Source organism: Oryctolagus cuniculus, chromosome 11 (genome assembly GCF_051225735.1).
Source record: "Oryctolagus cuniculus isolate XC-2025 breed Fujian yellow rabbit chromosome 11, ASM5122573v1, whole genome shotgun sequence".
Classification (NCBI taxonomy): Eukaryota; Metazoa; Chordata; class Mammalia; order Lagomorpha; family Leporidae; genus Oryctolagus; species Oryctolagus cuniculus.
The window spans coordinates 75,248,850-75,276,163 of NC_142877.1; the positions used below are offsets into that span (position 1 = coordinate 75,248,850).

The 27,314-nt window shown below is 36.7% G+C and overlaps 1 protein-coding gene across 2 annotated transcripts in view; it reads left to right on the forward strand.

Annotated features, from left to right (window-relative positions):
* The window catches only part of TRHDE (thyrotropin releasing hormone degrading enzyme), a 425,213-nt gene that overhangs the window by 316,358 nt on the left and 81,541 nt on the right, over window positions 1-27,314 (forward strand). For both annotated transcript variants that reach the window (XM_070051462.2, XM_051845675.3), the window contains 2 exons: window positions 8,451-8,584; window positions 8,681-8,736. In XM_070051462.2, the coding sequence (XP_069907563.2) occupies window positions 8,451-8,584; window positions 8,681-8,736 (190 nt within the window). The remainder of the gene's footprint in view (window positions 1-8,450; window positions 8,585-8,680; window positions 8,737-27,314) is intronic.

Below are 27,314 nucleotides of genomic sequence, written 5' to 3' on the forward strand. Positions count from 1 at the left end.
TAGAGGAGTGATAATCCTTTCTACAAAATCAGGTATGGTACAGTGTAGTATCGTTTCTAACCAGTCTAATTTCAGTCTGTTTATATATAAATATTGCATTTGTTTCTTTGATGATAAAGATGAAATTTAAAATTCATATTTGTCATACTGATCTTAGCTATTTTAAATTGCATTATTCCAAAGCCAACTAAATGTAATTTAATAATCTCAAATGTAATCGTAACTCTCAGTAAAGTAATACATCAAATACTGAAGCCCTGACCTCATTGTTAGTCTCATTTTCATGCAGTGTTCTCTTTTACAAGACCAGCTTGTCTCTTTAAGGAATGAGAGAAGCAATATTCTTCATGGAATTGAATAATTGTAGGGTCAGAGGGAGGGGCTTAGGTCATGAAACCATCTCCTGGGTAGTGTCAAGCCTCAAGGTGCAGAGAGAGATGAGATTTTATTTTCTTTCTGAACATCTTCAAATGAGATGGTGACCTGTTTCAGTTCACTGTCAAGGAACTATTTCTTGAATCCAATCTATCTCCTTCATGTTAGAGTATAAAACAGGTCCCTTTTATTTCTGTTTTCCACTAGCTAGAGAAAAAGTCAATTATCATCTTTTATATAACATTTCATTTAGATTTTGATGATCAAGTATGTCCATATTTTTGTTTTTCTTACTCTTTTCTCATATGTTATAAATTGATGTTACCTTTCCAGTTTGTAAGCATCGTTTTAAAGTCATATTTTTTATTTTAATTAGGGTAAGGTGTAAATAAACAAATACTGTTTCTTCTAATCAGTGTTAGTATTATAAGGGAGATATAAGTACTCTCTCTATTTTTATTCAAGAAAAAGTTATTATAACAAATCTGATTATCTGAAGTATAAACACTGAAAGTTCAGAAGTATTTTTTTCCAGAAATTCAGGTTGCTGTATTTTTAACACATAATGGCATATTATGAAAATATATACTTTACCTACATTCATTTTATATAAAGCATTCATATTCAGTGTAGCAGTGCATTGAAATGCTTGCTTCAAACTTTATTGATGTTTCTCCTTTTAATTTGTTTATTCTAACCAATTCTTTTCATTTCTTGGAGTTATTATTTCCTCCCTGATTCTGAATTGAATGCACCATGTTATTTGTCTTTAGAGTTCTGTTTTCCTATCATGCAGTTCTTTTGTTTATCTACATAATTTCTTAGGAAATGATGACAGCAGAGACTAGTTATTGTAATAATCCAACTATTAGAAAGAAGCCTCCCTTCCGTAGGAGTACTAGGATCACGAAATAGAGCAGTATTCAGAGATAAAGTAAGATATTTAACTGTGGAAGGTAGAATGGAACTTTGAAGATTAGGAAAGTATGAAGATACTGATCAAACTAACCCGAAACTTAACTTTTAGGCAGTGGAGGGTTCAGGGCAAGTCTGACTCTTCAGTACCTTTTTCAACCCATTTCCTCTAACTCCTCTAACATCTGTAATTCATGATAGCCTCTTAACCCACGTAGTGTGGAGAAAAGTGCATCAGCTTTCCTTGACCAATAATTACTGGCTGTTGTGTTCAACGCATTCTTTCTCTATATCCTTTCATTATCATTAAGAAACGATAACAATGTATTGATCCAAACTATTTTCCTAAAATATTACCTTTGTTGGTGTGTATAGTAATTATATGCAGCTGCACAGTTTGTAGAGTACATAATTGTAGAAGATACTATTTGCATAGATTATGGTATGAACGGTACACTTCCTCACCCCAAAGTTGTGCAGTGTGCAACCTGTACAGTGTAATATGTCATTTCCATGAAATCACAGCAGGATCTCCTGTTTGATATAAACACCATCACAACTGAAATGTAAAGGCTTTGGGGAAGATGACCACACTAATACTGCCTGGAATTTTTTTTGACAATTTTATAAAGATAAAATTCTGGAAGAAAGTTTCCAAGAAGGACCTAAAAAGAAGACTACCTTCCTGTGTTGCCTTCTCAGTCCCATTAATGGTATTAAATTTTGTCTGGAGATCCTTTTTATAAAATACTAACATGAGGCAAAAATTAAAACAAAAGATTATTAAATCCTACATTCCTTTGTAGGTTGTCATTTTCCTTCTTTGTAAAATATAGCCAACTATTGTCAGTGAAAATTGCTTCTCCATGTAAATATGAAGGAAATTTTCTGGTCAATTCGTATCAGCATAAGTTAAATTAATCCACAATAAAAATTTAAAAAGCAATATAAATGCTTTTGTAATTTTCGTTGTCAGTTGTCATAGTAATTTGATCCCTCAAAATATTAAGCTAAAGTCATTGGACTAATATAAAATATATTTGAGTCAAAACATATATTCTTTATGGTTAAATATTTTAGCACCTTGGGTGACTTTAATTCTAAAATAAAACAGATATTTTAGATAAATTAACTTCAAATCAATTTTTAAGTCATTGAAAGCAAAAGTATTTATATTTTTCATTGTTACTATGAAAATATCAAGAATGTAGACATTTGTAATGTAGTAGCTTGCCAAGCTAAACCCAAGGAGCCTGGAATTCTATTGCAGTTCTCACAAGGGTGGCAAAATCCCAAATATTTGAGCTATCTTCTATTGCCTTCTCAGGTGCATTAGCAAGGAGCTGGACTGCAAGTGGAGCAGACAGAATTCAAAGTGTCTGCCTGTATAGGATGCAGGTGGTAGGTTAACTTGCTGTGCCACAACATTGGCCTTATGGTTGATTGTTTTTTAAATACTAATGCTTCTGCAGAAAACAAATATTGGGTAGACATGACTAATTCCTTTTTATTCCCAAATAAAGTATAAAATACAAAGATCTTAGGAAATACCAACTACTCTATTCTTCAGTGTATTCTGTCTTGTACCATTTGTGTTTCATTCTAAATATAATTTTAATCATTATTGCCAACACTCAAAACATATCTTCCGTACTTTTTATTGTGGTACTCAAGTACCATAACTCATTAGGCCATTGGAAATTATCTCTTTAAAATTCATTGCTAGCCATTAGTTAATCTGAAGAACATTCTAAGGCTATAATTAATTATAGCCAAAGAGATATTTAAAAATCTATTATAATATCTTTCAGGAATTATTTCTCCAAAGATCTCATTTGTAGCAAAGGCATAAAAATATTAATGAACAGTAATAACCTTTAGGTTTTAGTTATAAATTTAAAAACAGTAGATGCCTACATCTGGTCAGATGATATAGAAATCCTAAGAATTATTTTCCTGTATTAATATACTTATTACTTTTAATTTTACTTATAAGTTGAATTGAGTAAATTTAGAAATTAGACTTAAGGGGTCGGTGCTGTGGCTTAGTGGGTTAACGCCCTGGCCTGAAGCGCTGGCATCCCATATGAGCCCCAATTCAAGTCCCAGCTGTTCTACTTCTGATCCAGCTCTCTGCTATGGCCTGGGAAAGCAGTAGAAGATGGTCCAAGGGCTTGGGCCCCTGCACCCAGCTCCGGCCATTGCGGCCAATTGGGGAGTGAACCATCGGATGGAAGACCTCTCTGCCTCTCCTCTCTCCGTATAACTTTGACTTTCAAATAAGTAAATACATCTTTAAAAAAAAAGAAATTAAAGTGAATCACATGGAATTAAGTTAAACCAGCTATCCAAATGGTGAACATAAGGTTTAATATTACAGAAATCGTGTCCATTTTAAACTTGTAAAAATCTCAGTCATGAAACTTTATACTTTAACCCATTAAGTTCTAAAATTTTCAATGAAATTGACACAGTATATTAAAATAGATTGAAAATCATATTCTAGGGCTTAGGTATCCTTTATTATCACTAAGAATAATGTATAGATGATCCTATATATAGGACAAGTATAGACTCTTTGTCATAAATATGCCATTTTATTAGTAGGACACTGAGCAAATAAGAAATCATTTCACACATTATACAATCTACAAAGAAGTGACCTTTAGGACCTGTTTAACAACAATTATTTTTTGCAGAAATTAGGAATTTTTTTGAAATCCAACAACTTTATGAGGCCTTCCTCTCTTTGTACACAAATTTGTGAATAATCCATGCATTTGGGCCCGGCGCCAGAAAAACCACCACCTGAGGTACCAGCATCCCATATAGGTGTGGGTTCAAGTTCCAGCTGCTCTTCTTCTGATCCAGTTCCCTGCTAATGTGCCAGGGAAAGCAGTGGAAGATGACCCAAGTCCTTGGGCCCTTGCACCCATGAGGGAGGCCTGGAGGAAGCTCCTGGCTCCTGATTTTGGACTGACCCAGCTCCAACCATCACAGCCATTCAAGGGGTGAAGCAGAGGATCAAAGTTCCCTCTTTCTCTCTGCTTCTGCTTCTCCCTCTCTCTAACTTCACCTTTCAAGTAAAAAAAAAATCTTTTAAAAAATTTTAAAAAGTAAAATAATCCATGCATTTGTGATACAAATATCGGTTATCCTAGGGAACAAAGGAAAATATCATTTTTAACCTCTGACAAAAGTGGAATATTAAGAAATTAACTAATCATATTTATGCACATCATCATTGAAGTTGTTATAGACACCCAGTATGTTTGGATGAGGCACATTGCTTTAACTCTTTATTTTTTCCAACATTGAACTTTGTCATGTAGTTCAGCTGTATCACACTTCATTTTGACAGTGACACATTTATTATCTAAACATTTTATAATGAAAATTCATTATTTTAGTCAAATCTGTAGCCACACTACCCTCTTGTTTGTTTCTTTTTAATCATGTTGTCATTTTCAAAAGTCATTTGTTTGGTATGTTTCCTTTCATTGTGCTTGTAACTTGGAATCCAGTATTTTAGAAGTGTACCAACAGGCTTGCGCCACAGCTCAATAGGCTAATCCTCTGCCTGCGGCGCCGGCACACCGAGTTCTATGAGGCGCCGGATTCTGTCCCAGTTGCCCCTCTTCCAGTCCAGCTCTCTGCTGTGGCCTGGGAGTGCAGTGGAGGATGGCCCAGGTCCTTGGGCCCTGCACCTGCATGGGAGACCAGGAGGAAGCACCTGGCTCCTGGCTTCAGATTGTCACGGTGAGCCGGTCGCAGTGCGCCAGCCATTGAAGGGTGAACCAATGGTAAAGGAAGACCTTTCTCTCTGTCTCTCTCTCTCACTGTCCACTCTGCCTGTCAAAAAAAAAAAAATGTACCAACAAGTCATAACAGTAAATATATTATCATAAAATACAGTGTCATTGTAGATTACTGTCACTTCAAGCATTTATATGAATACCTTACTCCAAAGCACGTAAGTCACAACTTTTCAACAAAAAACCCTAACTAGCAACTCGAAGAGTTTGTCAGGCAACAGTGTAGAGAAATACCGTGCATTCCTCAAAATTAAATTGCAGTCTAGTTCTAGAGCATATTTTCATGAATGCATGTGTTGTATTACATATCAGTTATATTATAATTGTATTCAGTTGCACAAGTGTTAAAAGTAGCTAATACAGTGAAGTTTATGCCATTTTCACAATTCATTTAAAAATATTTTCAAATGCTATAATCACTCATTTATTACTTTGTCCAAAGTAATAGAATTTATGTAATATTTATTTCAAAGCTAAATGGTGCGTTTGTTGTTCAATTTAAGTTTTTATAGAGGTGCTATATAAAGGAAAATTGGGAAATAATGTGTAAATATTTAACTTAAAAACTTCTTATATAAAAATTATGAAATTTTCTCTTATCTCAAGTGAATTCAATTAGAGTTTTGATATTTTGTTATAAAAATTTTTCTGTACTTGAAGACAGATTTACTCAAGAGAAATAATACCTTAAGTATTTATATTTGATTTTTTCTTCACTGAATTTATATGACTCATTAAAATCTCTTACAAGGCGATTTTGGTTTCTTAAAATGATGTATTTCCTTTTTTACAAGAAGATTTATCTCTTTATTTGAAAGGCAGAGTGACAGAAAGAGGGGGGAGAGACAGAGCTTGCTTCTCCATTTGTTAGTTCACTCCCCAAATGGCCACAAAGATTGGAACAGGTCCTGGTCAAAGCCAGGAGCTTCATTTGGGTCTCCAACGTTGGTGCAGGGGACCAGGTAGTTCAGTTATCCTCTGCTGCTTTTTATGAACACATTAGCAGGGAGCTAGATCAGAAGTGGAGCATCCGGGACAGGAACCAGTGCCAGTATTTCCTTGTGAGTGATACCTGTTTTCATATTTACATCTGTAAGGGTGACATTCTAAAACTTCTTCAAAGCAAGTAGATGGATAAACACATTAATATTTTTGAAAAACATGATTATAAAGTTTCTTCAAAGCAAGTAGATGGATAAATACATTAATATTTTGAAAAACATGAATATAAGGTTTCTGAAACTTGAGAAATAATTTGTACTTTAGAGAAATATATGGAAGATTTATTTTCTCAAGAACTATGAATTAAGCTAAGTAAAATCTCTTAGAAAAATAGTCCGTTCTTCTATTGAAGAACTCCAATTCTTCTGTAGAATTGGAGTGAACCTTAATAGTCATTATTTGTCTTTTAAGTTACATTAAAGAAAATTGAGAACCAGAAACCATCACCTACCTGTATTCAGACATGTATGTGTAGCAAAGTAGAAATGAGAATCCAGCTTTAATACACTATTTACGTTATTTTTCCTATCTCCTTTACGCCCTTTTAAAATGTATATCATGTGATAGTACAGGTGTTATACCGTCTGTATAGATGCATATAGCGAAGTCAGGAGACCTGACAAGATTTCCTGCCTTCTAGGACAATTGAATCAACCTGTTCCAGGAGACACAATTAATAAAGCTGGCAAGAAGTTGAAGTTGCATTGTGCATACTTTTTGATTTAAGTCCGTTAAGTTTTACTGCTGATGTTTGAAAATTAGTAATCTGTAACATGCATTGGGTTAATTTCCCATTCCATGCCAGACCAGAAAAATGAATGTTCATTATTTCTGCCCAGTAATTTTTGTGGCATAACCTCTTCTTTTGTGGCCTGTACTTGAGAGAGTACTTTATAAGTTCTGTCCTTCAAAGACAAAAATGGGAGAAACTTTATTTCCTGCTCTGGAGTGTTATATATAAACAACTTAATAACAAAATAACGGCAGAAGTAGGTTCCCTACTCAGACATGAGGCATATGGTTTCTACGATGCATTTTATAGTTTTGAGTTATTGTTGCAGTTAGAACAGATCAGTTTGATTTTGGTCATTTCATTTTGGGTATCAGACTATATGTATTCTGTAAATTTTAAGTAAATTCATCAAGTGATTTTTATGAAGTATGAGTTCTAAAGATCGACAGCAAAGTTATTCTAATTGTGAGCTATGATTTTTTAAAGGTTTATTTATTTACTTGAAAGGCAGGGTTACAGAGAGGCAAAGGCAGAGAGAGAGAGAGAGAGAGAGAGAGAGAGAGAGGTCTTCCATCCACTGGTTCACTCCCCAACTGGCTACAGCAGCCGGAGCTGTGCTGATCTGAAGCCAAGAGCCAGGAGCTTCTTCCAGGACTCCCATGTGGGTACAGGGGCCCAAGGACTTGGGCCATCTTCTACTGCTTTCCCAGGCCATAGCAGATCAGGATCAGAAGTGGAGCATCTGGGTCTCAAACCGGCGCCCCTATGGAATGCCGGCACTCCAGGCTAGGGCATTAACCCACTGCCGCCACAGCACCAGCCCCGATGAGCTATGATTTTGTGAAGTCAATAGAGGCTAACTTTACATGGGAACATACTTCCCTCTATTTACCATATTTGAAGGAGTTAAATATGAAGAAGTTATACTGTTGTTTTAACTGATTTCTAATAATTGAATTAACTGCTGAGCATAATAAGTGAATATTTTCTGAAGTGACTTCAATAAGCAGAGTTTATTATCTTTGTTTCTAATTCTGTGCGCGAGTATTAGAGTCTTGAACAAATGACTTTCCTTTTTCTAGTATTCTTTATGATGTTGAAAAGTCTGTTATTTATTAGTACTCCCAAAAAAGCACAAGAAAAAAGACAAGAAACAAGTGACTTTGAAGTTAATGAGCTCTATTGCTTTAATTTCTTACTTCCAAATCAAATAAATAGAATATGTGTCTAAAGCCTTTTCTTTTATTCTAGCTGCATATCTGTACACCATCTAATTAAAAGCTGCATGAATACAGTGATAGATTTCTAGGTTACATTTATTTTGAGAAAGAACATTACACAGAGGTAATAGAATTTTGTCAAGAACAAAAATATTCATTATAAGAAAACATTTAATTGAGATAATAATGACCAACCAACTGAAAATTTTTCTAGCAAATTCTCCATGCAAGTAACTAATTAAATAATGAGTTCCAATTAGATATTTAGGATGCCATTCTCTCTTAATTATTGGCTGTTATATCCAGTATTAAGGAAGTATGCTCTATTCTTCATTCCACTGTAACTCTTAAAATTTTAACTCTATTTGCTCCCAAAAATGCTGTTTTCAGAGCACCACAGAATAACTTATTTGGACAAAGGAAGCTGGCTTCTGGGGAACATCAATCAAACCGGCTACTTTAGAGTCAACTATGACCTGAGGAACTGGAGGTTATTAATTGATCAGTTAATCAGGAACCATGAGGTATACTTTAGATTTGCTCATCAATGATATGCTTTGCTATGTGAACACCTGTCATTTGAATCTTAAATTATTCCTTTTTTCTGATTACCCTCATAGGTTTTCTCTGTCAGTAACCGAGCAGGTTTGATCGACGATGCCTTCAGCCTAGCCAGGTACATTTTCCTGTGGATCTCTACAGTAAAAACTTGCACCTGTAGTACCTCTTCTGTTTAACTGCATTGTGTATATGTTTTGAACTTAAGAAATTTTAAAAAGCAATTTCTATCTCACTATCTTTGTGTTAGATATGAATTATAAGCAGTGTCCCAAACTCTTGATCAATAAATAGCTGTAGGTTATTTTCAAGACAGGAAGAGCTTGATCAATTTTGCTGCAAGTTCAATTTAACACTCTGGAGATTAATAATCTCTTCCCAATTTCATTAATAAACTCTACAAAATGACCATTGTGCCATATTTAATTTTTGATAGAAAATACCTTCAAGCATCAGCAATTTTTTCCCTGACATATACCAGTGTTATATTTTTTAATTTTTTTTGAATGTGATTCATTATGAAAAGCTTGTGCAGCAAGATAGAAATAAATATTCCACAGGGTAAGACTGTTCAGGACAAAGTATATATCAATCTTACAGCATCTTGTAGCAATCTTTAGTGATTGTAGTATTTGTGTTATTTTCATATATAGATTTATAATATTAAAATCAGTTATTTCTTTGAATAACTGAGTCATTAAATGAAATAATGCTGATAATAATTCAAGGTGTTTATTCAAGTTTGAGACTAAATAGTAAAACTGAGTTGATCTTTTTTATGATTTTTTACTTTTCACATCCAAGTACAATGTAATTTTAATGACCTAATTTACAAGTTATAACTTAGGACACAAGTGATCGTCTGTACTTATCTGGTTATAATGATTTAGCATATTTTCTCCTAAAGTAGTTGTCTGAAACTGGTTGGTTATGTTTGTACTGATATGAACATCTGACTTATTTTTAAAATAAGCATTGTTTCATATGTGGAGCCTGGATCCACTTTTATAGTTTATGTATTCAGTCAGATTTCAATTTCTTCCATATGTCATAAAGCTTATCACACCATGTAGCAGTCTAATCCATCAAAGTTAATAAGCTTACATATGGAAGGCTTGTTAATTGGATAGAAACAAAGCTAAAGTTTGGGACCAAGTTAGAGATTTTTTTTTTTTTTTTGTAGAAATAGTAATGTAAAGTGGAGAATACATAAAGAAAGATAAAGAAGAAATTTCAAGTGCTTTTCTACTTAGAAAACAAAGAATACTTTGGCTTTTGCTCTCCTTGTTGGTATTAAAAATCCAAGAACCATTAATATTTTATATTATTCCCTGAATGATGTTGTGTCAGTTCCTCATTCTCACCAGGCAGGCACATTTCCAGGCACAAAATGGCTTACTAAGTGAGTGGCAAATCTAAGGTCAAAATTATCAGCAAGGAATTTTTTAATGAAATTGGACCATGAGTGTAGTCATTTAATGAGAACTGTGGGTCACCCCAGAAAAGGTAAATGAGGTCTCTGCTGTGTCAAGATGGCATCTTACTGGGAAAAACTTCAGAAATCACAGAGATGGAGGTTGGCCTTCTGAGATGGCAATGGGCGGACCTGAACACTAACATGTAGTTTTTGCTCTGCAGTAAAACAGGAAGATTTGAAGCAAATTATTAAGTACCTCAAAAATTATTTTGACATAGAAGGTTACCAGAAATTCAGAAAGAGAGTGTACTTCATGTAAGATTGCACTGAAAGAGAGGCAGGAAAAAAAGGATGGGAGATGTTAAATGCCTCAAGGAAAGGGTTAGGAACTCTAGGAGAATACCAGCGGGTAAGAGTTGTTAAACACTTGAAAAGAAGCAGACACTGCTCCTTCACATACAATACAGTTGTCCCTCAGTGCCTCTGCGTCGTGGGTCCAGGACCCCTCCTGTCTACTGAAATCCAGGGATGCTCAAATCTCTTCCAAACGTAGCATAGTATTTGTATGTAGTCTATGCACAACCTGCCACATAGTTTTAACTAATTCTAGATTAATTATAATGCGTGTGGGTGCTATGTTAATTGTTGTTATACTGTATGGTTTAGGAATGATGACATGAAAATCAAGTCTGTGCATGTTCAGTACAGACATGATCTTCTTCCAAATATTTTTGATCCATAGTTGGATGACTCCACAGATATGGAATCCATGGATACAGAGAACTGATTTGAATTCGGTTAATTGTTACAGCCTAATAAGATATGTAGGTACTTATTGTTTTCATTTGATAGGTGAGGAAGTGGAGGCTCAGAGAGGTCATGTACCTTTTCTAAAGTCACACAGTCAATAATTGGCAGAGCCAAGGCCTGGATCTGGTTGATCTAGCTGCAGAGGCCACGCCATTGTCCAGGGCACTTTACAGCTTCTTCGTGTAATATTGTTTAATAAAAGGCACTATAGATATGCTGAAGTGCTATGAAGCAGTTGTTCATTTGAACCATGTGGGTTGGAAATAATGGTGAGAAAATAAGTAGTACTGTCTTAAAGACAGAACACATTTGAAAATTTAAAGGGGAGGGTCTTTTGACTCACCTACATTAAATATTAGATCTTATTTTAGAGTTGAAGATTTTATTTGATTTTAGTTGATGAATATATATTCAAAATTGTATCCTTTGCTTATTTAGGTGAAATTTTTTTCAATATGCAAATATTATAAAATATATATTTATTAGTTTTACTGCTTATGAGATATAAGAATAAAAACAAAATTGGTTTATTCAGGCATATACTCTGTACTTACTTGGTGTTAGGGGTTATTCGTATTTCATCGTATTATAGTAAATACTGCATGGTTTTTCTATTCAATCTGTATAAAGCTGCTTTCAACTTCCTGATCACATCATGCACTCTTTGGCTTCTATAAAGCTGACAAGCAGAAGAATAGCAAATATTTATTAAAGTATCTGTGCTGGGTACAGTATTGAAACCTCTTTCCCAGTGAGGACACTCATTCCAAGGGGTTTCTAAGAAACTCTCTTAGAAAGTGAATGAGTGTCCTTACTACTTTAATTTGATAGCTGAGACATGAGGGTTAAGAGGAAGTACATGACTTAGCTTAGTTCGCACAGATTTTCACTGAGGGGTGAGGTATACAACTCTAAGCAGAAGTAAAGCCTCCTGAGTCCATGACTTGGCCCATGACATGAAATCCCTTTCAATTCCCATCCCTTTTGTCTTGTCCCTCCCTTCAAGAATATTATCATTCACACAAAAAGGAAATATATTTGGCTCACCCGCCCTCATTAAAGACTTACCCGTCCTTTGAGCAAGAGTAAGGTGTTGTTCCACTGAGCTATCTTATAGCAATTGTCATCTCATTGCTTTTCTGTGTTCCTGATAATTCTGGGATGTTCTGGGGAACAAAGTGTTGTCTTTTCCTTGGATGACTGTTGACTAACCTTGTATTACCACTGCCGGTAAAAGTTGGTGGCATACATGATAGTCATTATTTTTTCAAACTATTAACTTCTATGCCACACTTTTTTTGTGCAATTAAGTGAACATCCTCCAAAAATTTTAAACATATAAAACATATTATATATTCTGATCATAAAAGAATAAAACAAAACAAAATATACCATGTGAGGTCTTTCACTCCTTCCATCCTTTGTCATCACTTTATCCCCCTCACAAGTAAATTTTTTAAATAATTGATATGTATTGATCTAGTTATTGCTTCTTTACATTTCCACTTCGTATATTTTTTACATGAACCATTAAGTATTTTGTTCTGATTCAATTTTAAAAATCTGGGGAGCTTTTCATTGTTTCTAATTTCTCACTTCTAATCAAAGCTACAGTAAGCGTCCTTGAATGTTCTTTTTTTGTGCATGTGTGTATTTTTATAGGGCCAAACCCTCTAAGTGGAATTTGGGGTTTAAGGAATATGATACTTTTGATAAATATTGGAAATTGTTTTGCAAAGGTTTTTGTAGTTCAACCCTTCATAAATCATGTATGACAGGTTCCAGTGCCTGCAAATCTTCCATTACACTGAATACTATATATATTTCACATTTCGGACAACTTGGTAACAGATTGAATTTTTTTGAAGATTCATTTTATTTATTTGAAAGGCAGAATTACAGAGAGAGAGGAATAGAGAAATAGAGAGATCTTCTATCCATTGATTTACTCCCCAAACGGCTGCAGTGGCCAGGGCTGGGCCAGGAGGAAGCCAGCAGTTTTCTTCTGGATCTCCCATGTGGATGCAGAGGACCAAAAACCTAAGCCATCTTCCACTGCTTTCCCAAGCATATTATCAGGGAACTTGATCAAAAATAGAGCAGCCAGATGCAAAAACAAAAATAATTTTAAAAATTGTATTTTCTGCAAGTTAAATGAAGTTGTGCATTGTTTCATATGCATTTACTTTTTGCACTTTTTTCTTCTGTGAATTGTCACCTGGATTTATAAAATAATAAAAATCGAATAGAAATTGGGGAAAGGTATTTTTCCTACTATATCTTTCTATATCATTTGGATACTTGGTGATAATAATAGTTCTATAGATCCATTTTACAGTGTTTTTTCTCAGCCTTATACCTTTTTAATTTGTAGAGTATTTCATCATTCAAAGACTTTTTTATGAAATTATTATTTATTAATACAAATAGCATTAAATGATTAAGGATAATTCATTATTTTAACTGTATAGATCAAATATTAATCAAAGAACTTGAAAGTGATTAAACTTGTTTTTATACAAATATACTGGATTAAGAAAGAGTAACAAGTTTAGAAAGTTCAAAAAGTCTTAGGAAACTTAAAATTTAACTCATTATAAAAAGTATTATAACACAATTTAAATTCTAAGTATCAGTAGACATGAAGCAAAATCTCTCCTTGGATGTCACCAATTCTAACTGAAAGACTGACATATATTACTAGTGCTGTCTTAACACACAAGAAATACAAATAGCTCATAAATATTAGCACATATGACGCTCACATATAAAGTTGATATTTTTCTTAAGACATAACTTTTAATTTTTTTAAAATTTTAATGAACATAAATCATACATAATTTGGGGTACTAGGTGGTGTTTCATTACATGTGTACATCATGCAATGTCCAATTAGGATAAATATATTCTTTTAAGCATTTAACAATTCTTTACCATGAAAACATCCAAAGTCCTATCTTGTAGTTTTTGTTTTTGAAGAGAAATATACAGTACATTAACATTATCTGTAGCAACCCTGGTGTGCAACTAAAACCCTAGAACGTCTTAGTTCCTATCTAGCCATAACCTAGTTCCTATAAATTAAATTCTCTTCATCCTTCCTTCCCTACCTTCCTCCCCAGCCTCTGGTAACCTCCATTATATTTTTAATTTATATCAAATCATCTTTTTAGATTCAACTTATGAGCGAGATCATTTGATTTATTTCACTTAATATAATGACCTCCAGGTCCATCCATGTTGTTGCAAATGACAAGATCCCTTTTTATGGCGAGCGATAGTCTATTGTGCATATATGGGCACCACATTTTTTCTCCATTCATCATTAATGGAAACCTGCATTGCTCACATTTGTTGGTTATTGTGAATAGAGTTACAGTAAACATAGACTGCAAATATCTCCTCAACAATTGGGCTTTGTTTCTCTTGGATGCAGACTTAGAAGTGAGATTGCTGCTTCATATGGTAATACTATTTTTAGTCTTTTAGGAACCTCCTTACTGTTTTTTTGCAATGGCTGTGCCAAACCACATTCCCAGAAACATTGTTCAAGACTTGCCTTTTCTCCACATTCTTGCCAACATTTGTTATCTTTCATCCTGTTGTTGGTAGCCAGTCTAACTGGGGTAAGGTGTTATCTACTTGTGGTTTTGATTTGCATGTCCATGATGATTAGTAGTGTTGTTTTCATGTACCTACTAGCCATCTGTATTGTCTTCCTTTGAGAAGTTTCTGTTTAGACCTACTACCTACCCCATTTTTAGTTGGTTTATTTGGGAATATTTCTGTCATTGACTTGGTTGAGTTCCTTATATATTCTGGATATTCATCCCTTGTCAGACATATGGCTGCAAATATTTTCTCCCATTCTGTAGGTTGTCTCTTTACACTGTTGATCATTTCCTTTGTTATACAGAGACAATTTACTTTCCTGAAATATCATTTGTCTATTTTTGCTTTTATTTCCTGTCCCTTTGATGCAGAAAATCCTTGCCCATTGCAATGTACTCCAATGTTTTCCCTATATTTTCTTATGGTACTTTCAATGTATCAAAACCCATATTCAGGTTTTTTTCATCCATTTTCAGTTGATTGTAATACACAGTGAGAGATGGTTTCATTTGTTTACATGGAGATATTCAATTTTCCCATGCCCATTTATTTAAAAAGACTATCTTTTTTTCAAATGCATGTTCTTAGCATCTTTGTCAATGATGAGTTTGCTGTCAATTAGTGAGTTTACTTCTAGAGTCTCCATTCTGTATCGTTGATCTTTGGGCCCTTTTTTTTTTTTTAAGGTTTAATTAATTTATTTGAAACACAAGAGTTACAGAGAGAGGTAGAGACAGAGAGAGAGGTCTTCCACCTGCTGGTTCACTCCCCAGATGGCCGCAACAACCAGAGCTGAGCTGATCTGAAGCCAGGAGCCAGGAGCCTACTCCAGGTTTCCTATGTGGGTGCAGGGGCCCAAGGACTTGGGCCGTCTTCTACTGCTTTCCCAGGCCATAGCAGAGAGATGGATTGGAAGAGGAGCAGCCGGGACTAGAACCATCACCCATATGGATTGCGGGTGCTTCAGGCCAGGGCTTTAACCCGCTGTGCCACAGCGCCTTGTGGACCCGTTTTTAATGCCAATACCATGCTGTTTTCAGTATTGTAGCTTTTTAATATACTTTATTTTATATTTAAAGATTTTACAAAATTTATTTAAAAGGCAGTGTTGCAGAGAGAGAGAGAGAGAGAGAGAGAGAGAGATCGAACTTCCATCTGCTGGTTCACAGCCCAAATGGGCTAAGTGATCTCGGTTGGGCCAGGCTGAAGCCAGGATTCTGGAACTCCATTTGTATCTCCCATGAAGGTGGCAGGGTCCAAAGTACTTGGGACATCTTTTGCTGCTTTCCCAGGCACATTAGTAGGGAGCTGGATTGGAAGTGGAGCAGCTAGGATCAAACTGGTGCTCATATGAGATGCCAGAATTGCAGGCAGCTGCTAAACCCACTGTGCTACAACACTGCCTTTACTCCCCCTGCCTTTTTTTAGATTTATTTATTTGAAAGGCAGAATTACAGAGAAAGAGAGAGAGAGAGTGCTTTGTAATATACTTTAAAGTCAAATGGCAGAATGCCTCCTGCTTTGTTCTGTTTGTTCAAGATCACTTGCACTGTTCAGGGTCTTTTGTGGTTCCATACAAATTCATAAAGAGGCTTTTAATTTATTTGGTTAAGGCACTTGTTTTATAGTTTTCTGGTTCTATTTTGTATACAGTGGATTCCCTATCTGAAGATTTTGAAAATATTCCATTTTTCCCATTAAATATTATTTTACATTTATCTCCTAACTTCTGTAATCAATTTTTTTAAAAAAAAAAATTATTTATTTATTTGAAAAAGTAGGGGAGAGAGAGAGAGAGAGAGAGAGATCAACCTTCCATCTGCTATTTCACTCCCTGAATGGCTGCAATGGCCAGGGCTGGGGCAGGCCCAAGTCAGAAGCCAAGAACTTTTTCCATATCTCCCATGTGGATGGCAGGGGCCCAAGCACAGTGGGCCATCTTCCACTGCTTTTCCCTGGGCATTAGCAGTGAGCTGGATTGGAAGTGGAACAGTCAGGACTCAAAACGGTGCCCATCCAGCATGCTGGCATGACAGGTAGCAGCTTTACCTGCTAGGCCACAACCCTGGTACCCCTATAATCAATATTTTTATATAGAAAGGATTCGGTACCTAATTTTCTTTAATGTTGATACATTTATTACTAATTATTCCATCCTATTTATTTAACAGCATTTTTCATTGATTTGAAATGGTAGCTTTATCTTAATACAATACCTATATTTTAGCAAATTGATTTTATTTCATTTTTCCCTGTTCTTTTCTACACTAGAACCAGATTGTTTAATAGCTTAGATGTATATGTTCTTACAGCAGATAAAACTTTTCTTGATCTTACTTAAAATGTTATATTTTTTTACTATAAATTTTAGAATACATTTGACAAATCCATGTAAAAAGCTTCCATGGTTATGACTAGGTATGCATTGAATATATCAATTACTTATTAGAGTATCAACATCTTTTCAAATTTGAGCTTTCCAATGACAGAACATGTTGTTTCTCTCAATTTACTTAGGTCCCTAATCCAAGCCTTATGATTTTTTTATAAATAGATCTGATGATAGTTTTATATCCTCATTTTTTGGAGGTAAATGCTGTCATAGGAAAGGGCACTGTTTCCATACTTACATATTATAAATTTCATAGCTTGTGTATAGGAAATCACTCAGTTGTCTTGCAAGTTTCATTGTGCTATGTCTTGGACTTTGACATTCTCAAAATTACCTAGATATTTTCATTGCTTATGCTATGGTTTGTGTTTGTGTTTTGTTAAAGCATTGTTGGATTGGGAAATATAAAAATGAAAAAAATACTCATTGTGTTCAATGAACTCACTATCTAATACAGAAGATATATACTAGTAAGTTAACTATATTTAGCATAAAAGAACTATGAATAAAATATTATAAAAGTCTTGATGAGTAAAGGATTAAAATGGCCTAGGAAGATTTTAGAAAAAAAAAAATCAAAGTCTGGCCTTGTGGCCACCACCTGCAATGCCAGTATCCTATATGGATTACAGTTCAACTCCTGGTTGCTTCACTTCTTATCTAGCTTCCTACTAAAGCATCAGGAAAGCAGCAGATGGCCCAAGTACTTGGCCACTGCCACCCACATGGGAGTCCCAAGTGAAGCTTCTGGCTGCTGCCCAATCCAGCCCAGCCATTGTGGCCATTTGGGGAGTGAACCAGTGAATGAAAAAAATCTCTGTTTCCTACCTTTCTCTGTAACTATGCCTTTCAAAAAATAGTAGATCTTTAAAAAATCTATCAAAATTAACATCAAGGGTAGAAGTTTATTATAAATATAATATAAAAATATAAAAATAATGGTCTCCAACGTAGGTGCAGGGGCCCAAGCACTTGGGCCCACTTCCACTGCTTTCCCAGGCACATTGGCAGGAAGCTGGATCAGAAGTGGAGCAGCTGGGACTGGAACTGGCACCCATATGGGATGCTGGCACTGCAGCTTCACCTACTCTTGTACCTTGTTTACGGTTTCTCTTGCAAAGTATGTGGGTCATTTCTTTACTAATACAGGAAATAAAAGCAAGATGTGCCACAAAGACTTGAACCCAACAAGACCAGGAGTTGTTTTTCTTTAATAATTGGTTGTTTATAAATGTCCACTGCACTAACCTTACATAAATGAAATTGAGAAAGGATGACTTAGAAGCCTTTTGTAAGAAATGTGTTGGCAGACTGGACTTTTTGTCTTGATTTCTTCACTGTGTTATGGAATAGCAAGACTACTTTATTTCAACTGCACATTGCTATAAAAAAACCTGATTACAGAGGGCTGATCCTTTGCTTTCATCTACTCCTTTACAAATTCTGATTTTACGAAGGATGTTTGGTTTCAGAATTCCTTCTTCAATCTCCATCCTTATTTTTTAAAAGTACTACATACACTCATCACAGTTTTCTCTCTTAGTTGTGTTTTGTAATGCAAACATGAGTCATTAATAATACTAAAATATTGATTTAAATGTTTAGCTAATTTTACCCACTGGACAGAGGAAAAAGATGACCCAGAGCTGTTTGTATTAAACTCACTGGGAGAAGTGACCATGTATGATGGCACTCTTAGTTTTTCTTTTGTTAAGTGTATGTGCAAAAGGGTTAAACTTAAATATTTATGAAGTCCTACAAGTAATAAAATCATTTATTACCAAATAATGTTCATTGTTGGCTGTATGCCTCCAGTGCTCTGCCACTGATCAAAAACTATTAAATTTAGCCTGTTGTTCTCCTCCAGCCTTTCTACACACTACAGGCTGTTACATGCTATGATGCCTAACTCAGAAAGGTCGTGGCTAGCCCCAGAAGATGGGATTTCTCACATTTCTGAGACTGAAGACTCTAATTCTCTATTTGCTATCACCAGTAAATTCTCATCTTGAGACATCCACCAAGTCACCTTGAAACCCTCTCATTTTCTACCTTTCTGCGTGCAATTATTTAAAAATTCATATCCCAAAGACCTCTAAATTAGTCTCAGTTTTTGCAACAGTTTACCACAGATAAATGTTAAAAATAGTCTGAAAGCATTTTCAAGACGTGTAACTGTAATGAGCTCAAAGTCCTCAGCTTCCTTCTGTTGTAACCCACTGAAAACCTAGAGTAGATTTCTGGATTTTCTGGTTACACTGTTCCTGAAGGCATGTTCTGTTTTGCTCAAGGTTAGTGAATGAGTTAACACTTTCCTTTGAGCTGTCCTTAGAAATCTGCTGAGGGTGGAGTCACAGATGTTGTCCTTGGGATAAGGATTTATAAGGAGCTACTGTACGAGGTACTTCTGAGAAGTACAAACCTCCTGAGGCATTTAGGGCAGGCCTCTGGCTCTTGAGGATGAAAACTTTCTGAAAGACTTTTAAATTGTGCTGCTTTAAATCAAAAGCAAATTTGTAATCTTCTGGTGCCAAATTTGTGTTTCAGCTTCGTGGGAGAAAATGTTTTAATATTAATGCTCAATATCTGAGAGTGCTGAGCAGAAAGTAGAAGAGAGCTATTTTGACATCATTTGGTAGTTTTGATCCATTTTTGTAGCAAACAGCCTGTACTCTTGAGTTACAAAACTGTGGGTGATGTTTGTAGGTTGCATGGATTTGCATGAGCCTTTCCTTTTTGAGAATAAATAGTCTAAGTTTCTAAATAAAAGTGAAATGTATTGGAATAAGTACGTATTTGTGTTCTTTATACCATCTCATAGAGTTAAAGTAATTCTGTAATTTACACCGTAGCCTGGTTATATACAGCACAAATTGTGATGTTTTTCATTCTCTAATTCTTTTTTGAAGGCTAAACCTGAAATTTCATAGGAATTTGCTCTGAAATGCCTCAAAATTTAAAAGGCTTGCCTGTTCACAAATAATTTATTTAGACTGAGCCTGCTCCAAAATGCCCCCCCCCCTTTTTTTTTTTTTTTTTGGACAGGCAGATTTAGACAGTGAGAGAGAGACAGAGAAAGGTCTTCCTTCTGTTGGTTCACCCCCAAATGGCCGCTATGGCCGGCATGCTGCGTCGATCCAAAGGCAGGAGCCAGGTGCTTCCTCCTGGTCTCCCATGTAGGTGCAGGGCCCAACCACTTGGGCCATCCTCCACTGCACTCCCGGGCCACAGCAGAGAGCTGGCCTGGAAGAGGGGCAACCGGGACAGATTCTGGCACCCCAGCCAGGACTAGAACCTGGGGTGCTGGCACCGTAGGCGGAGGATTAGCCAAGTGAGCCTCGGCGCCAGCCTCAAAATGCCCATTTTTATCACCAAGTTTCCTTGTTTAGACTTTCAAGAAGTACTTTTAACATAAAGACCCAATTACACCTCTGCTGTTAGACCTGGGTGAGAATAGTTTTGTCTTAGTGTTTCTCCTTTCATAGATTTGCGTTATCCTCCATGCTGCTTCCTGGAAATCTTTTACATATTCAGATCCTGTGCTCCTTTGAGCCTGTCCTGAGAGGTCACCTGTGTCAGAATCACATGGGATGTTTTATTAAAAACTGCACATGTCTGGGCCAACACTGTGGTAAAGTGGGTTAAGCCACTGCCTGGGCGCCAGCATCCCATATCAGAGTGCTGGTTCAAGTTCTAGCAGCCCAGATTCCAATCCACGTTCCTGCTGATGTGCCTGGGAAAGCAGCAGAAGATGGCCTGAGTATTTAGGCCCCTGCCACTTGTTTGGGATGGAGTTCCTGGATCTTGACTTCTCCCTGGCTTAGACCTTGCTGTTTCAACCATTTGGGAATTGAATCAGAAGACGAAAGATCCTTCTCTTGGTCTCTCCCTCCATTTCCATAGCTCTCTGCCTTTCAAATAAATAGATAAAAAGTTTGCATGTTCTGAGATATACCTGAGAAACTTTATTTTCTTTTTTCTTTTTCTTTTTCTTTTTTTTTTTTTTTTTTTTTGACAGGCAGAGTGGATAGTGAGAGAGAGAAAGGTCTTCCTTTTGCCGTTGGTTCACCCTCCAATGGCCGCTGAGGCTGGCGCACCACGCTGATCCGATGGCAGGAGCCAGGTGCTTCTCCTGGTCTCCCATGGGGTACATGGCCCAAGCACTTGGGCCATCCTCCACTGCACTCCCGGGCCAGAGCAGAGAGCTGGCCTGGAAGAGGGGCAACCAGGACAGAATCTGGCGCCCTGACCCGGACTAGAACCCAGTATGCCAGTGCCACAGGCGGAAGAATAGCCTAGTGAGCCACAGCGCTGGCCGAGAATCTTTATTTTCTTAAACATTTCATGAGACTATGAATTCTGATGCAGCATTGTGGAAACCACTGCTTTTGAAGCACAGATGGCATTTGTGGTGTAAGATGAGACAGACAGGTGCTCCTCTCAAGCTGGAAGACTTTGGAATAGGTAGTAAGCATGACCTTTGTGTCCCAGAGTCGTGAAGTATCTGGTCTTTCAACAGCCAGATAATCAAAGGCATCAGTTTGAAAAAAATAGTGATATTTAAAAAAAATCATTTTATTTGAAAGAGAGAGACAAAGAGATTTCTCATCTTCTGATTCACTCCTCAGATGCCTACAACTGTTAGGGCTGAACCTGAATCAAAGTCAGAAATTGAATCTGGGATCCAAGGACTTGAACCAACGCCATCTGCCTCCTAGGATGTGCATTAGCAGGAAACAGAATTGCAAGTGGAAGATCTGGGACTTGTACCAAACAGCTCCAGTATGGGATGCAGACAGCCTGAATGACAACTTAACCATTGTACCTGTCCCTGAAAACAATTTTCTTAAATTCTCATTATTTCACATTTTAAAATCTCAAATACTGGGGCTGTCACTGTGGTGCAATAGGTTAATCCTCCCCCTGCACCGGCATCCCATATGGGTGCTAGTTCTAGTCCCAGCTACTCCTCTTCTGATCCAGCTCTCTGCTATGGCCTGGCAGAGCAGTACAAGATGGCCCAAGTCCTTGGGCCCCTGACCCACATGGGAGATTAGGAAGAAGCTCCCAGCTCCTGAGTTTGGATTGGCCAAACTCTGGCACTTGTGGCCAGATGGGGAGTGAATCAGCAGATTGAAGACATTCCTCTCTGTCTCTCCCTCTCACTGCCTGTAACTCTTCCTCTCAAATAAATAAACATCTCTTTTAAAAAATCTCAAATATTCCATTTAAAAGCTGTAAACTGAAGTCATAACCCAGGTATCTCAGATGTTTTTCCAAGCATGGTTCTTATATTCAAATGAACATATTGGCTCACATCAGCCACACACATGAGTCTAAAATGTTCATTTCTTTGCCCTGATGGAAGACATGGCAGTGTTTTTCCACAAGTTCAACTGGCTACGATAATCTGCAAAACTACTGGTAATACGAATAGGCACTGCCAATCTCGCTATATACAGCAAGTATTAACTGAGAAAAGAAGACATGTTGAGGCTTTATGGCTGTTCTGTATTGTTCCTTGAGGAAATCAGGAACTTTAAAAGATGGAGGAGACAAAGAATAAGTACATTGTTTCTATGAGGAATGTTTGATAAAAACATGATTGAAAAGAGACAATTCTGATCGTTTTGAACCCTACAATTTCATAATTTGTCAGTTTTTCCACAGCTTTTCAAAGCTTTATAAAGAATTGATTGGACTAATTTTTTCAAAGTAAATGTTGGACCTTTTGCTATCTGCTCAGAGACATTGACACTGAATTCTGTTAGGTTTTCTGGGTTTCTTGGAAATTTACAGGAGTGTGATCCTAAGTAATTTCTTTTTTAAAAAAAACTTTTATTTAGTAAATATAATTTTCCAAAGTACAGTTTATGGATTACAATGGCTTTCCCCCCCTATAACTTCCCTCCCACCCACACCCCTCCCATCTCCCACTCCCTCTCCCATTCCATTCACATCAAGATTCATTTTCAATTATCTTTATATACAGAATATCAATTTAGTGTATATTAAGTAAAGATTTCATCAGTTTGCTCCCACACAGAAACATAAAGTGAAAACTTTTTGGGGCCCAGTGCTGTGGCTTAGTGGATAAAGCTGCTGCCTGCAGTGCTGGCATCTCATATGGGTGCCGATTACAGACCCAGCTGCTCCACTTCTTATCCAGCTCTCTGCTATGGCCTGGGAAAGCAGTAGAAGATGGCCCAATGCTTGGGCTCCTGCACCTGTGTGGGAGACCCAAAAGAAGCTCCTGGCTTCTGATCAGCATAGTCCCAGCTGTTGTGGCTCATTGGGGGCGTGAATCAGTTGATGGAAGACCTCTCTCTGTGTCTCTCCTTCTCTTTCTGTGTGGCTCTTAAATAAATATTTAACAAAAAGAAAGAAAAGGAAAGGAAAATAACCTTCTTGGCAATGTCCTGCCTGTATCTGGTTTAGAACATTTTAAATTTGTTTATAAGATTTAGTTTACTTATTTGACAGGCAGAGTGACAGAGAGAGAGGAAAATAGAGAGAGGAAGAGATCTTCCATCTGCTAACTCACTCTGTAAATGGCCACAGTGGCCAGGGCTGTAACAGGCTGAAGCCTTGAGCATGGAATTCCATCTGGGTTTCCCAAATGGGTGGCCTGGGGCCCAAATTTCAGGACCATCCCCCACTGACTTCCCAGGTGCATTAACAGGGAGGTAGATCAGAAGCAGAGTAACTGTAACTCTAAGTGTTGCTCCAGTACGAGGTGCCAGTATCACAGGCAGTGGGTTAACCTGCTGAGCCACAATATAGGCCCCTGGTTTCTGGTAGTTAACTGCTGCCATCTAAACATATCTGGATATGACTAATCAGCACCCCCAGAATACGAGACTGTTGACTAGTATTTGCTTGGAACTCTAGCTATCTTAAGATTATAGTTTCTAAAATGATTTTCTGTCTGCTTCTTGTTTTTTTTTTTTAATGCATTTTTAAAAATTTTTAAGGTGAACAAAATTCATGTATTTTATATATGCAGATACAGGAGCATAATAATACTTCTCACACTACCCTCCCACCCAATCACACTCCTACTCTTACTCCTCCTTCCTTTCCCATCCCTTCCTTTAATTTTTACGACGATCTACTCTCAATCCATTTTAAACTCATATGATTAACCCTATATTAAGAATTCAACAATACTAAGAAAAAAACACTGTTCTTCAACAGTATGCACAATCACTGAATCTCAAAATGTCAACTTTACTCATAAACACTACATTTTTTGGCACTCTTGGTTACCAAAGATCAGGGAAAATATTTATCTTCTGGAGATATTTATGATCTTAGGGGGGTATTTATCTTATGGAGATGGTCTTATTTCATAATGTATAATAGTTTCCAGCTAACAAATAGGATTATATCAAACTGAGAAGCTTCTGTGCTGCAAAAGGAACACTCAGCAAGTTGAAGAAGCAACAGACAGATTGGAAGAAAATATGTGCAAACTATACAACTGAAAAATGGTTAATATCCACAATCTATAAAGAGCTCAAGAAATTCAACAACAACAAAGCAAACAACCCAGTTAAGAAATGGGTAAAAGACTTGAACAGGTCTTTTTCTCTCTCTTTTTTTAAAGATTTAATTATTTATTTGAAAGGCAGAGTTACAGAGAAGCAGACACAGAGAGAGAAAGGCCTTCCATCCCTTAGTTCACTCTCCAGATGGCCGCAACGGCCGGAGCTGTGCTGATATGAAGCCAGGAGCCAAAAGCTTCTTCTGGGGCTCCCATGCAGGTACAGGGGCCCAAGAACTTGGGCCATCTTCTAGTGCTTTCCCAGGCCATAGCAGAGAGCTGATCAGAAGTGGAGCAGCTAGGAGTTGAACCAGCACCCATATGGGATGCTGGCCCTGCAGGCAGCAGCGTTACCTACAATGCCATAGCTCCAGCCTTGAGCAGGTATTTTTCAAGAGAAGAAATTCAAATGGCCAACAGACACTTGAAAAAATGCTCAGGATCACTAGCCATCATGCAATCAATCAATACAAATCAAAACCATGGGGAGGTTTCACCTCCATTTAGAATGGCTCTCATATAGAAATCAGCAAATGACAAATGCTGGTGAGGACATGGGGAAAAAGATACTCTGATCCACTGTTCATGGGAATTTAAACTGGTACAGCCACTGTGGAAGACAGTATGGAGATACCTCAGAAAACTGAATATAGAACTACCATATGATCCAGCCATCGCACTCCTGGGAATTTGTTTAAACCAAAAGAAATCAGTTTATGAAAGAGTTATCTGTACCCCCATGTTCATTGCAGCACAGTTCACAATAGCTAAGATGTGGAATCAACCCAGATGTCCATCAACTGTTGACTGGATAAAGAAATTATGGTGTATATATATATACTGTGGAGTACTACTCAGCTGTAAAAAAAAAATCCTGTCTTTTGCAACAAGATAGACACAACTGAAACCATTATACTTAGTGAAAGAAGCCAACCCCAAAAAGACAGATATCGTATGGTTTCCCTGATCTGAGGAAACTAACAGAGTACCAGAAATGTAATGTATTGTAGTGAAATAGACATTTTGAGATTCAGTAATTCCTAAGACATTTTGAGATTCAGCAATTCCTAACAAGTAAGCTTCTTGCCTATCGAAATAGATTCAGAATTTTCACTCCATGATTTACTAACAGTTTGGAGGTTTTATGAGGATTAAAATAGATCACATATGTACTGGCATAGCACAGCACTAAAGGAGTCCTCAATAAATGTTGATTCTCAGTCCCTTTCTTACCTTCACAGCAAAGGCTTACTGGCACTCCAGAGTAACTAGTCATTGTGGTTATTCTGTGCATACCAATTAACAATCCGCTGGTGTTCTTCTACACCGACCATTTTCCTGACATGCCCCAGCCTAATGCCAACTCTAAGTGCATACACGGTATGGCTAAAATGTAGCTGTTTTTCCTTCTAGCACAAAGAATCTTGACTTTTGATTGGGGAAGTCTGAGGTGGACCCAGTCAGTGGACACCCTTGTCTCCCAGGGAAGAAAATGAGAGTTTGAGGCAGATGCAGTTTATGGGAAAATTGAAGTGAATCCTTTTGTCATTTGACCTATCAATGTAAAAGCCTAATTTCATGAAGACTCTGTTTGCTTTGGTTTTCAAAAAGCCTCCTTTTATTTTTATTATGATAAACTGTAAAGAAATCTTAAATGTGAGGACTATATGGATATGGTATTAATATAGGCTTTTCTTACAGTAATTTTACTACTACTTTGTGTTCTAACAATATTTTCTCCCCTCTGAAAAGAGAGTCAGCGAGGCCTTTCTGATAATCACCTTTCTCAATAAGCATGGTAATCAGCCAGCGATAAAGAGCTGCTCATATGTTTTTCCTAGAGCTCCTAAAATCTATTTTTCACTTCAGTTGTTACTTACTTAGAGAAGCAGTGTGATTTCGAAGCTAGAATAAAAATAATTGAAAATAGGTATTTTACATGATTTTCTGATTGCCCTGAAAATATGGAAGATCCCATGTTTTTTACAAATGAGGCTGTCATAATTTGGTGAAGATGGAAAACGAAAGGAGATTACATTGTAAGATTTTGTATGAAGAAAACACACACTTTCCACTATGTGACAGATCTTAAAACATTGGGGGATTTTGAAATACATGATGTTCTCTCTTAATTTCATACGATTTGAACTATTCTGTGTGGGATGCTTCAAATGTCCTTATGTGGAATGGAGTACCAGTACTGAGTCCTTCACTATTTTGGATGTAAGAAAACTTTATATTGCAACTATACCAAAGCCTACATAATGTTATGTAAAGACAGGAATTCAGGCCAGCTAGGAAGCTAAATAGTAGTACTGGGCTCTGTGGAATTGTACTGTATTTGAATGACAACTTGGATTCCTTCTTAAACTTGGCATGGCTGGAATGTTGTAGATACATGCCACTCAAGAGAGGCCAGCAGAGGCTTCCAGTTGCTTCACCTAATTAGCCTGAGGATTAAGCAGGACTTCAATATCAACTCTCAAAAGTCACCAGGTGGTAGTGGTAATCCAAAGGGGAAAGAGAATTTCCAATGGGGATGACACTGATGTCAGTCTAGAGGTTTTTATTTGACAAATTCATGTAAGGTGAACAGACCCTAAAGTGAAAAATGATTGAGAATCACAGAGTTATATGTGAATGTTAACTTAAACACTAATTTAGTAGAAAGCTTTTAAAATACTGCCAGAGGTGTCAAAATAGATAAACTCCAGGTGAAAATTAATTGATTTTGCATTCCAAGTGTGCAAATATATTTGAAGTTAATTGTGTAAGATGAGGGCCCCCTCATCGATTTTTTTTCCTTGTCATATCAAGGAAAATGCAACTTATCCTTTCAACCAATAGGAAAAGTTAAATTATGTTATATAGTTAATGTGCAGAGAAGTTATCCCTCTGGCCTCATATATTACCATATTT